Source organism: Hoplias malabaricus, chromosome Y (genome assembly GCF_029633855.1).
Source record: "Hoplias malabaricus isolate fHopMal1 chromosome Y, fHopMal1.hap1, whole genome shotgun sequence".
In the NCBI taxonomy this organism is placed as follows: Eukaryota; Metazoa; Chordata; class Actinopteri; order Characiformes; family Erythrinidae; genus Hoplias; species Hoplias malabaricus.
In genome coordinates, this window is record NC_089820.1 from 74,730,290 (window position 1) to 74,746,389 (window position 16,100).

At 41.8% G+C, this 16,100-nt stretch overlaps 1 protein-coding gene across 2 annotated transcripts in view; it reads right to left on the reverse strand.

The window, feature by feature from the left end:
* Positions 1-16,100, reverse strand: part of LOC136679039 (collagen alpha-4(IV) chain-like) — a 23,901-nt gene continuing 7,801 nt past the window's right edge. For both annotated transcript variants that reach the window (XM_066657305.1, XM_066657306.1), the window contains exons 8-49: positions 15,685-15,801; positions 15,471-15,533; positions 15,174-15,209; positions 14,912-14,974; positions 14,752-14,787; positions 14,363-14,404; positions 13,450-13,530; positions 13,317-13,361; positions 13,152-13,214; positions 12,843-12,887; positions 12,626-12,679; positions 12,162-12,213; positions 11,957-12,061; positions 11,599-11,754; positions 10,829-10,843; positions 10,509-10,595; positions 10,277-10,431; positions 9,831-9,903; positions 9,642-9,748; positions 9,363-9,546; positions 9,149-9,217; positions 8,958-9,065; positions 8,652-8,870; positions 8,400-8,558; positions 8,152-8,319; positions 7,837-7,980; positions 7,446-7,547; positions 6,685-6,866; positions 6,353-6,416; positions 5,991-6,065; positions 4,960-5,067; positions 4,779-4,883; positions 4,617-4,688; positions 4,335-4,463; positions 3,270-3,377; positions 3,034-3,189; positions 2,850-2,957; positions 2,632-2,766; positions 2,428-2,544; positions 2,147-2,335; positions 608-891; positions 1-453 (exon numbers count right to left, since the gene is read on the reverse strand). In XM_066657305.1, the coding sequence (XP_066513402.1) occupies positions 193-453; positions 608-891; positions 2,147-2,335; positions 2,428-2,544; positions 2,632-2,766; positions 2,850-2,957; positions 3,034-3,189; positions 3,270-3,377; positions 4,335-4,463; positions 4,617-4,688; positions 4,779-4,883; positions 4,960-5,067; positions 5,991-6,065; positions 6,353-6,416; positions 6,685-6,866; positions 7,446-7,547; positions 7,837-7,980; positions 8,152-8,319; positions 8,400-8,558; positions 8,652-8,870; positions 8,958-9,065; positions 9,149-9,217; positions 9,363-9,546; positions 9,642-9,748; positions 9,831-9,903; positions 10,277-10,431; positions 10,509-10,595; positions 10,829-10,843; positions 11,599-11,754; positions 11,957-12,061; positions 12,162-12,213; positions 12,626-12,679; positions 12,843-12,887; positions 13,152-13,214; positions 13,317-13,361; positions 13,450-13,530; positions 14,363-14,404; positions 14,752-14,787; positions 14,912-14,974; positions 15,174-15,209; positions 15,471-15,533; positions 15,685-15,801 (4,641 nt within the window). In that variant the 3' untranslated portion in view covers positions 1-192. The remainder of the gene's footprint in view (positions 454-607; positions 892-2,146; positions 2,336-2,427; positions 2,545-2,631; positions 2,767-2,849; positions 2,958-3,033; positions 3,190-3,269; positions 3,378-4,334; positions 4,464-4,616; positions 4,689-4,778; positions 4,884-4,959; positions 5,068-5,990; positions 6,066-6,352; positions 6,417-6,684; positions 6,867-7,445; positions 7,548-7,836; positions 7,981-8,151; positions 8,320-8,399; positions 8,559-8,651; positions 8,871-8,957; positions 9,066-9,148; positions 9,218-9,362; positions 9,547-9,641; positions 9,749-9,830; positions 9,904-10,276; positions 10,432-10,508; positions 10,596-10,828; positions 10,844-11,598; positions 11,755-11,956; positions 12,062-12,161; positions 12,214-12,625; positions 12,680-12,842; positions 12,888-13,151; positions 13,215-13,316; positions 13,362-13,449; positions 13,531-14,362; positions 14,405-14,751; positions 14,788-14,911; positions 14,975-15,173; positions 15,210-15,470; positions 15,534-15,684; positions 15,802-16,100) is intronic.

The window sequence follows — 16,100 nt, forward strand, 5'->3', positions numbered from 1 at the left end:
AAAATGTTCTGATATTCACCAAGTCACTATTTTAACTTCTCAACTACTATATGCTGTGAATGAGGTAAAATAATCAGTGTAAAAAATGTAATTTAAAGTTATGCATATTAAGCCTGACATATTTATGGAAACTGTAGAAACTGTAGAAGCCCGAGTATGAATTTTATGAATTGTCCTGTGCCCTGCAGCTGGTCACCTTTTGATACAGACGTGGCAGCGGCTGGTGTGGTCCCGCTGCTGGTCAGCAGCCTTGAGCGTCTGAGTCTGTGGAGCTTTAGCAAACTCCCCCTCGCGGCTTACCCGACTCAGCCAGAAGCTGTAAATGTTGGCGAAGTAGTGGCATGTCCCTCGTGGACCCTGGCACTCCACAAAGGGCTGTGTCCTGAAGTCCTTAAGACAGCTTCCAGAAGAGGTCAGAGACTGACCACCTCCTTCATCACCTGAGCCAGTGTGCTGTGAGAAGAGTCAGAAATAACCACATTAATAGTCACACTTCAATAACCACATTTATTTACAATTAAGTAGAATAACAAAGACATGAAAAAGATTATTTAGGCCTCATTAACAGCAAAATAAATACAAACTCCCCCGAAGCAGGAACCCTCACCATGAGGAATGAGTATCCAATCCATAGACTGCTCCAGCCAAGTGGACAGCTGGGGATGTTGGAGTCTTGGCTGTGGATAGCCACTGCAGCAGAGAACGTCTCGCACACAACACAGCGGCTGATGTACGGCAGGATCTCTGCTCCAGACACAGGCATCATGGGCACTGGCCGGTTAGTGGTCAGCCAGTAGGACTTATCATTACGACTGGCATAGCGACAGGCAGCAGAGTTACAGTAAGAGAAGGGCATAGTGCTGAACATACGCAGACATGAGCCAGCCTGGCCTGAGAGAGAGAGAGAGAGAGAAAAGTGTCAGGAGTCAGAAGAAAGCACACAATAGACTTTAATTCAAACAGAAAGTATATCTTACTAGTTCTTATCAATTACAAACAAATCAAATAAAAAGTAACCCATAAACAGGTCCTGCATTCCAGTTCTGGTTTTAACTTGCCCTTGCCCACTTCCCTTGCCATGCACCCATCTTAAGGGCTGTTCCATTTATGTATGAACTAAAGTGAACTACGTTAAATGAGCCCTCGGAGGGCAAAGGTCAACACTGATGACAGTAGTAGTTTAGAAGTAGAAGTTACCCAAATTGTGATGAGATGGGATGACACTACCTTTGCGATGGTGGAAACAATATTGAACATTCATTCATTCATTCGTTGTCTGTAACTGCTTATCCAGTTCCGGGGTTGCGGTGGGTCTGGAGCCTACCCGGAATCATTGGGCTCAAGGCAGGAACACCCTGGAGGGGGCACGAGTCCTTCACAGGGGAACACACATTCACTCACACACTCACACCTATGGACACTTTTGAGTCACCAATCCCCCTACCAATGTGCGTTTTTGGACTGCGGGAGGAAACAGGAGCACCCGGAGGAAACCCACGCGGACACAGGGAGAACACGCCAAACTCCTCACAGACAGTCACCTGGAGCGGGACTCGAACCCACAACCTCCAGGTCCCTGGAACTGTGCAACTACGAGACTACCTGCTAAGCCACTGTGCCATGCATAAATTGAATACACAATTACAAAAATATTTTTTTGTTTAAAAATACTCACTCAGTGTCCAGTTCCTGTAATTTTTTTTGCAATTCTTTTTCTGTGATGTGACAGTGTAGAGAGTCCACAGCAAACCAAAGAAATCAGTTCAGTGGGAAACGTGTGTTGCGGAGAGCGAGTGTGTTCTGATTGAAAAACCCGCTCCTCGTTGTCCCCCTCCTCCCCTGGCTACTTGTGTGAAGTAGGTGCTATGCACTTCTGAGAGGTAAGTGGAAGTGTGCTAGGGCAAGTGAAATTCGGATTTGAAACACAGCTAGGGTTAACTGTAAGGGGATACTCTACTGGAAAGTCTGGAAAACCAATGAAAACATATTTAATTAAAAAGATTTCAATATTGAATAAAAAAATGTATATTTATAAAAATACAAATGATTTGTAAAAAACTAGTGGATGTACACTAGTCGCTTGGTCTATGCAACTCTTAATATGCAATAACAATAAAACAGACCTAAACCCCAAACTGAAATTTACCCAGGTCTTGTGTGTATGCTCTCTCCTGGCCCTCCAAATACAGAAGACTGTATCCGCTCCAGAGCAGATGCATTCCTGCTGGACACTTCGGTACAGTCTCAGACTGGCTGTGGATCACCAGGAGAAACCCAACATTCACTGACCTTCCAGAACCTGGGAAACCAGCCTCACCCTTTGGGCCTGGGGAACCTGGAAAAAAGTATACACATTTTTAAAGTTATATAAAAAGTTATACATCTTATTTAAATGTTTTTCTGGTATGGTGTATTTTTGTTCTATACCTTGTGGTCCAACGAAACCTTGTGCTCCATGATCACCCGAGTCTCCATCCGGACCTTTAGGTCCCACTTTCCCTGGCTGACCAGGTGGCCCACGATTACCCATCATACCCTTTGATCCTAAAGACAAAATGCAGTTTTACACACACATTCAACAGAAAAGACAATAACCTGAGCTGGAAAAAGTTCAAATCCAGTGGACCTTACCCATAGGTCCTGGATTTCCTGGAGTTCCAGGTGGTCCAGGGAATCCTGGTGTTCCAGGTGGCCCTGGCATTCCCGGAGATCCTTTTGTGTGAGGAGGAGGAGCTGGGATAATTATGCCAGGGTCACCTTGGGGACCTAGAAGTCATAGCGAAAACAGAAAGTAAAGCGACAACACTTCTAGATTGCTATTAAGTATTAATTCTCTTCTGAAACCTCACCTTCACGCCCTGTTATCCCTTTATCACCTTTGAACCCTGGTAGCCCAGCTAAGCCTTGACGACCTGCAGGTCCCTGTGGTCCCATTACACCAGGGAATCCTCGTTGCCCTGCAAGAAGTGTTGAGGTTCAAGTGCAAACACTTTGATCCCATTAAAATGCACCAAGAATAAAGCTTGATTTTACCTTTCAAACCTGGCAGTCCATTGTACCCAGGTGGACCTGGGAGTCCTGGTCTACCTCTTAAGCCCTTTGGTCCTGTAGGCCCAGGTGGTCCCATATCCCCGTGGTCTCCTGGGTGAGGAAAAAGAGATCCTGGAAATCCAATTTCTCCTGGGGGACCTAAGAAAAGTGAAGAGCAAAAAGAAAACAATTGAAGTTACTACTATGTTTGTGCAATACATAAACAACCATTCACAAACCTGGAAGTCCATTAGGTCCAGCTGGGCCTGGGTCCCCACTGAGTCCTGGAATAGGGGTCTCACAATTTCTGCCGGGAGCTCCAGGAGGTCCGTCGACCCCCGGGGGACCTGCAGAAAAGTCGACAGCATTATCATATACACAAATTTTACAGAATCAAAACAAACACGTGCAGTCATCTTTCATTCTAGTTCTTTTATATTTTATATTTTAGAAAAAAATATTTCCACGTCTCAAAGTAAATCTTAATTTCATACCCTGAGTTGATCTTACAGGAGACATTTTACTAATAATGTACTTGTTCAGTGTATGCGCACATTAATGTGGGGATCTGGTGCCCACCAACCCACACACTGTGAAACAAAACCACCCAGTAATTTTTCTGTGGGCTGCCTAAGCCTGAAAACATGGGATAAAATGAGCTGTTCTGATTCTGCTCTGCTTCTGACGTCAAATGCAGAGACTTTAGAATTGCCCCGCCCCCTTATCTCAATCATAGCGCTGGACTCGCATTTATGTGAGAGTGCAAAGACAAGGTTAAATGCAACAAAACAGACACAATGAGTGTGGAGAAATAAGAGCACTGAGTAAAAAGTGAGAAAATGAGAATGGAGAAGAATGAGAACCGATCGAAAAATCCAGAGCTAATGCTCCTCGCTCCTCTTTGCTTTGCGCTCAGGTCGGGGTGAACAGCGAGTGGCTCATTTTAAAGGGCAGGTGCTGAAACCGGTCATTCTGACACTGCTGTGGTGTTTGATCCTTGGGGTATTTTGGGGACTTTGACCAAAGCATGTAAGAAATGTTTAATTAAGACTCCATAACTGTATTCACTTGTGGAGAAGAGGGATAATATCTTTTTCAAAGCATCATTTTTAGATACACACTTGTCTACGGGACGAAGGACGTTGATATTCAACAACTAGTGTAGTGTTTTTGCTCAAGGTTTTCATTTTGCTAATGAGGCTAAAAACAGATACTTGTTGACACAAGGAGGGATCAACTGTTCCAAACATTCCAGAAATATTGTTGTCCTAAATCCTTAAAAAATAAGAAAATATAATTGAGACCTGTGTGTCCGGGCTGACCCGGCAGACCCTTCACTCCTGCATGAGAGATTCCCTGATTTCCTGGAAAACCTGGTGGGCCTTTGTCTCCAGGATCACCTCGTATCCCAGTAGGACCTGCCACATCTGACCCTATGGTTGAAATATGAAATAGGAAATAGGATGATGGTAACATTGGTCAGAATGTAATCATTTTCACAGCTCTCAAAGTCCAGGTGCAATGTTAACCTCAGGATCAAGCTTCAGGGGTTAGATTTCAGTCTCCCCATTTGTTCATCTTCTCACCTCTATAGCCTTTTTCTCCTTTAGGACCTGGGAGACCATGCAGACCCTCGAGGCCTGGAGTTCCTGGATTTCCTGGAAAAAGGAAAAATCCAAAGCAACAATAGAATACTTCCAACACATCCCAGCTAAAACCCCTGTGGTTAATATTTCTCTGTTGCATACCTTTCAGACCTGGCAGCCCCGGATAACCTTTAGGTCCTGGTGGTCCTGGAGGTCCGGTAGAACCGGGAGGGCCTAATCGTGAAAAACCTGGAGGACCCATATTTCCTATTGGTGCACAGAAACACCCATCATTAGGTTGATTTTTCAGGGTTAATGTATTCATAAAAATAGAAGAGCTCACCTTGAGGACCAGGCAGACCAGGTATTCCCAAAGGACCAGGAGAACCAGGCAACCCTTTTGGCCCTTGAGCTCCTTCATCTCCTGGGTCTCCTGGGGGTCCAATCTGAGCTGTGCGGGGAGGACAATCACACACAAAATATCACTTAAATACACACAGTTTTCCTTTTACCTTCTGACTTTACCTGTTGAGTTTGGACTCTAAAGGTTGCTTTTTTTTAGATTGTTTAACAGTTTGAATTTGTGATAATAAATTATGCTAAAATAATGAAAAAATTCAAATGAATTTAACAAATTAATCAATAAATAAGGTGGCATTGAGTACAACTGTGTAGCCTTGTAGGCTTCTGCTTTTGTGGTAAATCCCATTGAAATGAATGGTTACAACTTGAACAATTACTGTATATTTTTCATATTATTACTAGCATAAGCATTAGCATTAGTAGCTGTAGTAGTAGATCTAGTCGTAACAAGCAGACGTAAGCAATAGGCAAAAATTTGCAGCTGTTATAACATTAATAGTAGTTGTTATTATTACCAGTGGTAGTAGTAGATCTGGTGTCAGTTTGTAAATACGCACTGGCAAATTTGAGCCTCAGGTATTTATATATATACTTTAAGTCATATGCAAAAATGTTATGAAACATTAAAATGTCCTGTTAGTAATAAATGTCAATGTGAAACTTTTTTGTGAATTTTATTATTTAAATATAACACAATGCCCATAATCTTTAACTAATAAATATTTCCCTGAACATGATCAAATCTGGAAAAAAATAGAGAATAAAGCAAATTCACATTGAAATTTGAAAAGAACTGGACGTCACATTTTTGCGTACATCTGTAAATATATAAACCGGCAAGCAAAAGTACGTTTGCCTAGGTTTCTTTCTTTGCATTTTTTTAAGACTCACCCTCACATTCTAAAAAAAAAGATATACATAAAGAGGATAAACATAAAATCTCCATGTACATAAACACACACATAAATCCAAAATAAATTCATCTGTTTAATTATGTTAAATAAGTCTGACCTGATGGTCCACTTTCACCCTTATAACCCTTTGGTCCTTGTGGGCCTGGAAATCCCACAGAGTCTCCTGCGTCTCCTGCAAAAGACGTTTTGTAAGATTGCTGAAGTAATCTATCACCTACTACAGCACAGATGAGGAATGTAGGAAATGTAGAAATGTAAATATATACATCAGAGGCTTTATATAGTAACATATGACATTGCTGCTTTTAGTTCTGCTGCTCTAAGAAGTAGAGAACTGTAGCATCAAACATTTTGTACTTCTTCAGACCCCTGCATAGAGTGATTTTCTTGGAATTTGTTCTTGGACAAGATTGTTTACTTTTCTTCATGCCACACAGTATGAAGATGTCAGTCTTATACCTTTCATGCCTGGTATCCCTGGGTTGCCTGGTGCACCATAAAGTCCAGGAAGACCTGGATCACCCTTTAAAAGAAAAAAAAAACATATGCATGAATGGACAGCATAGTGGATTGCACCACTTCCCTCTGTTTGACAGATTAGGGTGTGATTCCCAACTTGATAAAGAAACAAATGGCTATACCAGTAAGAGTCCTTAGGCTAGACTCCTAATGGTACATTTGACTACCACTTTACCATGCCTAAATTTATAAGTCACTCTAGAGGGCCATCATTATATCAACTACTGTTACAATACACAGCTTCTAATCATTTGAACCAGAGCAGCATCAACCTGATCTCCAAAGGGTCCTGGGAATCCTAACACTCCGGGATATCCTTTGGGTCCACTTGGTCCTGGCGGTCCTGGAGGACCACTTCTTCCGGGTATGCCAGGGAAGCCTTTCTGAAATCCGGGTCCACCATTCAGTCCATCCAGGCCATGTTTACCAGGTGAGCCCGGTAACCCTTTAGATCCTGATTGAAGGGATTTTGAGATGGAAGATAATTACATCCATATTTTTTGTAGTAAAGGTCTTGAGGAACTTCGTATTTGATACTGAGACATTACAGTGAGGATGCAGTCACAGGTGCATTCGTTAGGTCAGGGAGTAGAATGGTATGTTCCGGATCACAAATACCAACTCTTCCCATAGGTTTTTCATTCATTCATTTATTCATTGTCTGTAACTGTTTATCCATTTTAGGGATGCAGTTGGTCCTGTGCTCCCCGGAAACTGGGGGCAAGGCAGGAATACACCCTGGAGGCTTATACTTTGCAGGGCGACACACATTTACTCACTCACTCACAGCTAGGGACACTTTTGAGTAGCCAGTCCACCTACCAATGAGTTTTTTGGACCGTTGCGTAAACCGGAGTACACAGAGTAAACCCACTCAGACACAGGGAGAACACAGCAAACGCCTCACAGTCAGTCACCCGGAGCCTGGAGCTGTGTGACAGTGACACTACCTGCTGCACCACCATGCTGCCCTCAGATATTTGATGATATACATTACTGAGTTTGAAAAAGTACTTCTGTAAGACCCAATTACCTCTAGGTCCTGGGAATCCTGGCAATCCGTTGGGCCCAGGTAAACCTTTCATGCCTTTTATAAGGTTCAAGGGACCTGGTAATCCTGGTTGTCCTTTCATACCTGCGCAAGTCAACCACAGCATGTCAAGGCACTTTCAAGGTGTATTGCTCCAGGTCAATGGCACATGTAATAAGCTGTCAATTAATGCACTACAACAAGATATGTATTTATGCTTACTGGCCAGTTTATCAGAAACGTACGCGTATATATGCATAAATGTTTGCAGTATTAGCATCCCTCTACTTTTTGTTTTCTGTCACAATATAAATTATACATCAGGGATATTTTTTCTTGCTGCATACATTTTTTTTAGAACATAGATCAAGATAAAAAGTATTAAAATTAGTACCTTTAAATCCTTTGCTGCCAACCTCCCCTTTCACTCCTACATGCCCCTCATCACCTCTCACTCCTTGTCTACCCGGAGGGCCGCGTAAACCAGGGAATCCAGGAAGTCCTTTGGCTCCAGGTATTCCAGGTCGTCCTCTGATTCCTTCAGCATAGGACCATTTTAGCACGCAACATTTTCAAAAGTAGGCTTGATCGTTAAGTATTCTGTCACATTCGTGTATGAGAAATTCTCTGTTGGTCTCTGATGGACTTCTCCATGTTCCAAAATTAGTAGGATTTTTGAAAACCATGGCCAGATTAAGTGAATTCTTACCTCGCAGTCCCGAAAACCCAGTCAGCCCTGGATCTCCGGGTGCCCCTTTCAAGCCATAAGGTCCAGGAGGACCAGGAAGGCCAGGCTGACCTGGCGGACCTGAAGGTCCCTTCAGACCATGACCAGGAAAACCAGCCAGCCCCTTTTCTCCTTTGATGCCATCGAGTCCTTGAAGGAAGGACAGTATCCTATGAGAGGTGCAAAAGGAATATGTACAAACAGTAAGTTCAGAGTTCTCATAGGCTTACCTGGCTGCCCAGGTAGACCTGGATGTCCTGGGAGACCGGGGGAGCCTTGTCCACCGATACAAAACTCATAGCTTGACCCTGGTGGCCCAGGTGGACCTGGGTCTCCAACATCCCCTCGTTGCCCACTACATCCTTCAGGTCCACGATTACCATTTTCCCCTGAAGAAAATAGACTTGGACATTACCATTTATGCAACTTACTACAAATAATTACTGAGTAATAAAGAGATGGGGAAACATCACAACACCTACCATTTTTTCCATCAGGGCCTTTCTGACCCTTATGGCCCTTTGGACCAGGGTTCCCGGGGAATCCGTTTTGTCCATGAGGGCCTTGTCGGCCTTGGCCAGAATCTCCTGGAGGCCCTTTTAACCCTGGAGCTCCTCTTGGTCCCTGTGGTCCTGCAGCCCCTTTATAGCTTGGTCCAGGAGGACCTGGATCCCCTTGATCACCCAGTATTCCTGGAAAACCTATAAGGGTACAAATAAAATCAGTAACCAATAAATAAACCTAAATACACACACACACACACACACACACATATGATTTAAAATTACCAGGAGGTCCTTGCCCTGAAGTAGTTCCATCATCTCCTCGTTCACCTTTTGTCCCAGGTACTCCAGGAGGGCCTTTATACCCAGGAGGTCCCAGTGGCCCTGGGGGTCCTAGTAAGTCAAGAGAATGACTAGTCTTTTCACCACCAATCCAATGAATGAAAACAGCAAATTCCGATCATAAAAAAGCTAACCTGGGTCACCAATGTCACCTGGGAGGCCTGGTAGGCTTGGACTGCCTGGAATACATGGACGTGACTCCCCTGAAATACACATTTTTAAGAGAGGGAGATTGTTAGCCGCCCTGCTGTCCATTCCACTGAATTCCACTAAGTGTATTTCATGTGTTGCTTAAGATTAAGTGCAAATGAGAGTATATCTTTATATCTGAAGTGTGTGTAAATGTACCTGGAGGACCATTAATCCCAGGATGTCCAGGTGGACCTTCAGGACCCTGATCTCCTGGTGGCCCTTTTGATCCCTTCTGCCCTTGAACACCAATGCCAGGAGGACCTGGCAAACCTGGGGGTCCTTTAACACCTGGAGCTCCAGGGTATCCCTTGTATCCTTTGAGACCTATGTAACCATCTCCCTGTCAAACAGATGAATTGGCTACTGTATGCAGTAGGTGTTTCTGATTAAATGTGTAATAAATGTAGGTATAAGGTAGGATTATCATGGACTTACAGGTGGTCCTGGATCTCCCACCATACCGGGCTCTCCTGGATAGCCTGGCTCTCCATTAAAACCTGGGGGACCTCCAAGCCCAGGATCGCCCTGATCTCCTTTAATACCTTTTTTTAAAGGTAGAGTCATATTTAAATAGAAAACCGAATATAAACAATTAAAACCAAATATGATCTAAGCAAATCTTACCTGTTGTACTTGAATAATAAGGGTCTCCTTTCTGACCCTTGAAACCCTTTGGACCAGGTGGACCTGTTTCTCCCTAGACATAGATGGTTTCATAATTAGAAGGCATACTGTACCACAGATCTGATAATGTGATTTTATTAGTGGAAATGTTTATTTCAGATTGTGACATGCGATCACTCACTCACATTTAGCAGGCAAAAAAATTCTCCACAAAAAGACGCAATTTATAAATGCACTGTGAATCTTTGAAAAATGTTTTGAAAAATTTTTGGTGGAAAAACTACTAAAATTAAACACATATTTGAAACATTTAACCACATTTTAACTTTGCCAACATACTTTACAAATGCGCTAACGTTTTTATGAATGTGTTTTTGGCTGGAGACTCCTTGAATATACAATTTAATTATAAGTCTTTAAAAGAACAACTTTGCAGGTTCACTTACAGAAGTGCCCACTGGGCCTGGATCTCCTCCGGGTCCTGGTTCACCTTTCTGTCCCGAAGCCCCAGGAAAGCCATTATATCCAGGTGGTCCAGGTGGGCCAGCAGGTCCAGGCTGAGGTATCCCATCAGATTTGCAGTAATTATCTCCAGGACATCCTAAAAAATGGGATTTAAATAAAGCACTCTCTAAGACGAGCTTTCTTCTTCAAAATTAATCATGTACAAATACGCACCTTTTTGCCCTGGATAACCTTTAACTCCGGGGAACCCTCTATCACCTTTATCTCCAGGCTGTCCTTCAGGACCAGGGAGGCAGGTGCCTTCAGGAACACAAAGCAATGGAAACATATATATATATAATTCATTCATATATTGATATTGACATTGAAATAAATATATATATTTTTTATGTGGAAAAGTTGTACACTATCAGTTGAAGTCAATTCCCTACATTAATTTAATGTAAGCTAATGTAGTAATGTTTTAGCTTGGCCACTAGTAAATATAAAGATATTGAAATAGTAGAAAATGTAGTGTTTAAAATCATGCTCACCATGCCCACCTGAGGCTTTCATGGAACACAGTAAAAAAATGGAGAAAGATGTTAGTGAGTAAACCCAAAAGCTGTGAAAAATAATCTTAAAGATATTTACATTTCAGAATGTGTGAGTGTGTGAGTGAATGTATGAGTGTGTGTGTGTTGCCCTGCTAAGGACTGGTGTATTCCCGCCTTGCGCCCAATGATTCCATGTAGGCTCTGGACCCACCGTGACCCTGAACTGGATAAGCGCTTACAGATAATGAATGGGTGGATGGATATTTATGTTTCAGATTCATTAAATGATAGAAATGTGTTGATAATACAATTAAAAAATTACATCTGCCTACCTGCACACACAGCAATCACACATGTAATAGTCATAACATAAATACTCATAACTCATGTCAAACAGCAGCTGGACTTTTTAAATTAAGTAATAATTGAAAAAGTATGCCAGTTTTGTTCAGACTGTAGATTTGGGCAAAAATAGTGTAAAATAAACAAACAAACAACAACAAAAACTATAACTTGAGTGTGGGTGTATGCATGTCATAAGCTCCACCCAAATTTAACATACTATCTTCTGATAGGCTGCACACAAGTACCTGGTACTGATGACTGACTGTGGTTTCCATGGAAAATGTAAAATGGAAAAGTTAAAAATGATCTGGGAGAGACTCAAAGGTGCTGTGGGCCACAAAGCTAAAGGGTCTGAGGGTCGTAGGTTTGATCCTCTCCTCATGTCACTGTCACATTTGAAATAAATACTAACTATTTCTTACTTGATGAACCAGGTGGGCCTCTGACTCCTTTGATTCCAGGGGGTCCGGGTACGCCTGAAGGTCCTGGTTCTGGTTCAATATCATTTAACAAACCTGGGTCTCCTTTGAACCCTTTAGGTCCATCAGGACCTGGTAGCCCAGGAGGTCCAGGTAAACCTGTACAGTGAACATCACAACAATGTTCATGAACCTGGGGTGTTATTTCATAAAAAAAATAATCAACAATGTGCGGTTGCAATATTGGTCATAATTAGATATTTTGAACACATTTGGAATTAGAGCCAAACCATCATTTTTTAAGGTGGTCTGAGTAGTGTTAAGGGATGGGGGAAGACCGGTGGTGGATGGTGATATTAACCTGGGGAATCCGGTCCTTGATGTCCAGGTTGTCCTGGTTCTCCCATTATTCCAAAATCTCCTCGGGGTCCCTGGGGTCCACGAGGCCCTGGCTCTCCTGGGTAACCTGAAATTACTTAGACAGTTAACAAGCACAGTTCTTTGAAGTGGTCTAAACTGTGTTTTAGAATGATATTGTAAAGGTTTTGTGTGTTAAGGCTTCTCACCTGATTGACCATTACTCGGAAGACCTTTCAAACCCATCTCTCCTCTAATCCCCTGAAGAATACAGGAAAAACATATCCTAATCCTACTTCCATAATGTAAACAGTCTTTTAGTACTATTTAGCATCACTGTTGAAATCCTAGTATCCACAAAACTGTAAATTAAACAGAACATAATGTAATATCATTTTTCATGCAGCTTCATCCTGATCAGGGTCACTATGGGTCTACAACCTACACAGCATCACACTTCAAATTCTAGACAGGGCACTGGTAACCAGAGGTGAAGATTGGACCTAGGACCCTAAAATCCTGGAGCTGGGTGGTAGATTTGGCTCATTTGATTAATTCGTTTGTAATGCTATTTTCAAATAACATAAATAAATGCAAAATATCAGAAATGAAAATTGCTTAGACATCAAGATATATAAGTATATATTAGCTCCCCATCACTGGGGTAACTCACCTTTGGACCTGAATGACCACGGGGACCAGGAACACCAGGGTCTCCATAAGGTCCCTGAGAAATCAGCACATGGTTTCAGCATTTAAAGTAGTTTTTCTGGTAATAATTCTCATACTTGGAAAAACTAGTGCTACTGTGTGATGTTATAGATGATTTCTGAATAACTGAGTAATAGACTGAGTAACTCCACCATAATAAAAGTTCAATCATTTCTCACCTGGGAGCCTTTAGGTCCTGTCAAGCCATCAATCCCTGGGAGACCCTGGAGAGAAGAAGAGAGCATAAGGTGTAATCATTGTGGATAATGACATTATATAAGCCTGACATTACAAAAAACCTGTATAATCTCCAGAGCACAATATGAATGTAAAGGGGTGCTCTGGAGCAGCTAAACATGACTCTAAAGTTTCCATGCTCAATGCCAAATGTGGGCCAGTTGGCTGTAAAGCATGCCATTACAACTCTTCAATGTCAGATTCTTCTTCACTGAAACATCAATGCAAAACCATAAAGATGATTTTCTCACGCGAGGGCCAGCAAATCCCAAAATTCCTTTCTCTCCTTTTACACCAGGGGCTACTGCAGATCCCTGAAGATAATAAAAAGATGGGGGTTGATAATATTGTCACTCTTTCTCTCTCTCTCTCTCTCACTCACAAACACACACACACACACACACACACACACTCACATCTGGTCCATCCGTGCCGCAGGCTCCTTTATCCCCTTTATTTCCCTGGAGGGGAGTAAAAATCATCAAATGAAGCTTTGATCATTATCTGAAAATGTCCTTATTGAACTAATGATGTCAGCACCCTCTTTACCTTCTCTCCTTTACTGAAGTGGTCCACAGGGGGCAGCACTAGCTCAAATGGTCCAGGTGGTCCCTGCATTCCTGGTTCACCCTGAAAAAGAAAACATGGCCATGGCCATTATGATGACTAAATACACAGGTAAGAAAGAAATAAATTTGCAATATAAATACTGTATGTTAATGTATTGTAATCCAGGTTCTTTGCATTTTTTTAAATTGTTGTGCACATGAATTCATTAATTTGTACTAATGTATGTGAATGATTTGTCTTAAAACATAGGAGAACATTCAGAAAAATAGTCCTTATTTATTAACATTTTTATTAAAATAGTTTTAAAAAATATCACTGATTTATCATGACTAAGGCTGCCATTCTGAGAAATCAGTGAAATTCCCCTTCAGTCATAAACCAAGTTGCAAAGCTTTATCAAAACAGAGGCTGAGAAACACTGAACTAAACATAGCCCTGTCCCAATGTCACTGTACGAGATTCCTGAGCGCCTCCTGGTGGAGGAATCATTACTACGTCTATTGTAAAGTGCTGTACACATCACCAAGCTCCTGGCTCCTAGTGCCATCTAGTGTTCACAGCCTGTCGAAACAGGCATGGATTGACATGAATAAAGAGGTTAGTTCAAAGGCCAGTATTTTCAGTATTCTAGTTAATTTGCACTTATTTTCAAATGGTGGAGAACAGGCAATCAAAAGGGCCTGACACACACTTGGAGAAGAGCACTAACTGCCGTTTTCCTAATGTTGAAATCTCCTAATGACAGGATGAATGCATTTGAGACAGCACTGGTTTTACACAGGAAGCTGAGGTTTTGTTGTGATCGCCATCACTGCCATTTTGGCCTCATCTTTTCTATAAAACTAATGCAATGTTTTAATTTCTTAGACAACTCTAAGGAGTGATTCCTCACCTCGTCCCCCTTCAGTCCTGGGAGTGACCTGCCACCATCACCCTGAAATCAAACGCATCTTAGAAGTTAGCATAAGATAATTATATTTATTTATTCATTTATTTTAAACAGTGCCATATGCTGTACAGTTGTGTGTAAATATCTGGTGAAATTCCATGTACTGATGATGATTTGTGAATATCAAATTGAATGAAACAATATAAAAATAGCCCAAATTCACTTTGAAAATCATGTTCCATTAACATCCACTCAAACACCATTATATGGTGTGGTTTAATCTTCCTCTGTAAAGTTACCATGATGGACAAGTCTATAACAAAACAGTTCAGAGGGTAAGTGTGTAAATGTACGCAAGTGTGTGCATGTGTGTTTCTCATATGGCCACTTACTGGTGGACCCTGTGGCCCTGGAAGACCAGGAGGACCCTGTTGTAACAAAAAAAATGACATATACAAATAATAATTCACAGGTAACAATAACAAGTAACCTGCAGCTACAAAGGTGTAAGAATATATAGAAAATAAGGAGGGTGAAAGAATGTTGTCTCACATAAATCCCCTGGGGGCCCGGAAAACCTCTGTCCCCGGGGAAGCCATCAATACCAGGCAGCCCCTAAAAATAGATCGAACAAAAAATATCGTATAATAATTCAGTTTGCAACACCATTACAATGTGACAGAATACAAACTACGTAACAATCCATCAAGCCTATAAAAACAACACAGCATTAATGGTGGAATATCTGAACATTTTTAAATGCATTTATGTGATAGATGATAGATAAATAAAGATAGATTTTACGCTTCCTTACAGGTGAACCAGGCAGTCCAGGTTCTCCAGGGCTTCCCTGTTATAAAGCAACAAATATACAAACATAAATGAGCATGTACACAACCATATGTATACATTTATACTACAGGAGTACTCCACCCAAATATGGGCAAAATGGGACAGAGAGAGAGAGAGAGAGAGAGAGAGAGAGAGAGAGAGAGAGAGAGAGAGAGAGAGTGACTGTGGATTTTGTTTATTCCTGTAAACAACATGCATAATCCACATATATGTACATAACTCGAATAGTTTGTAAATAACATGATTAAATCCAACATACCGGAGATCCTCCACCAGACACAAGTGTTGGTTCCCCCTTAATTCCTTTAATCCCCTTCAACCCCTAAACAAGAGCAAATAATATTGATATAAACTACATATTTTATTATGTATATTTACATTAAAAACATAACCACAGTTCTGTGCAAATGTCACTACAGTTTATTTATTTAATCTCCACTCAAAGCAGCCATTTTCTGCAGTTCTTTACTTACTACAGCTCCAGATGTTGCCCTGTGTCCTTTGGGCCCAAGGGGACCAGGATCTCCACGGGTTCCATTACATCCGTCCAGGCCAGGTGGGCCAGGAAGACCCCCAGCACCAACATGTCCCTAAAATGCACACACTCCCATACATTTAGCTACAACTTAGCACAGTATTTTAGCTACTGATTGTTTCAAGAACAAAAAAGCCCACAGTTTGGAGTTGGAGTTCATACACTTTGCCCCATTACAGCATGAACATTCATTCATTCATTCATTCATTCATTCATTCATTATCTGTAACCTCTTATCCAGTTGAGGGGTGCGGTGTGTCCGGAGCCTACCTGGAATCATTGAGTGCAAGGCAGGAATACACCCTGGAGGGGGCGCCAGTCCTTCAGCATGAACATCTGAAGTGAATTTAATTA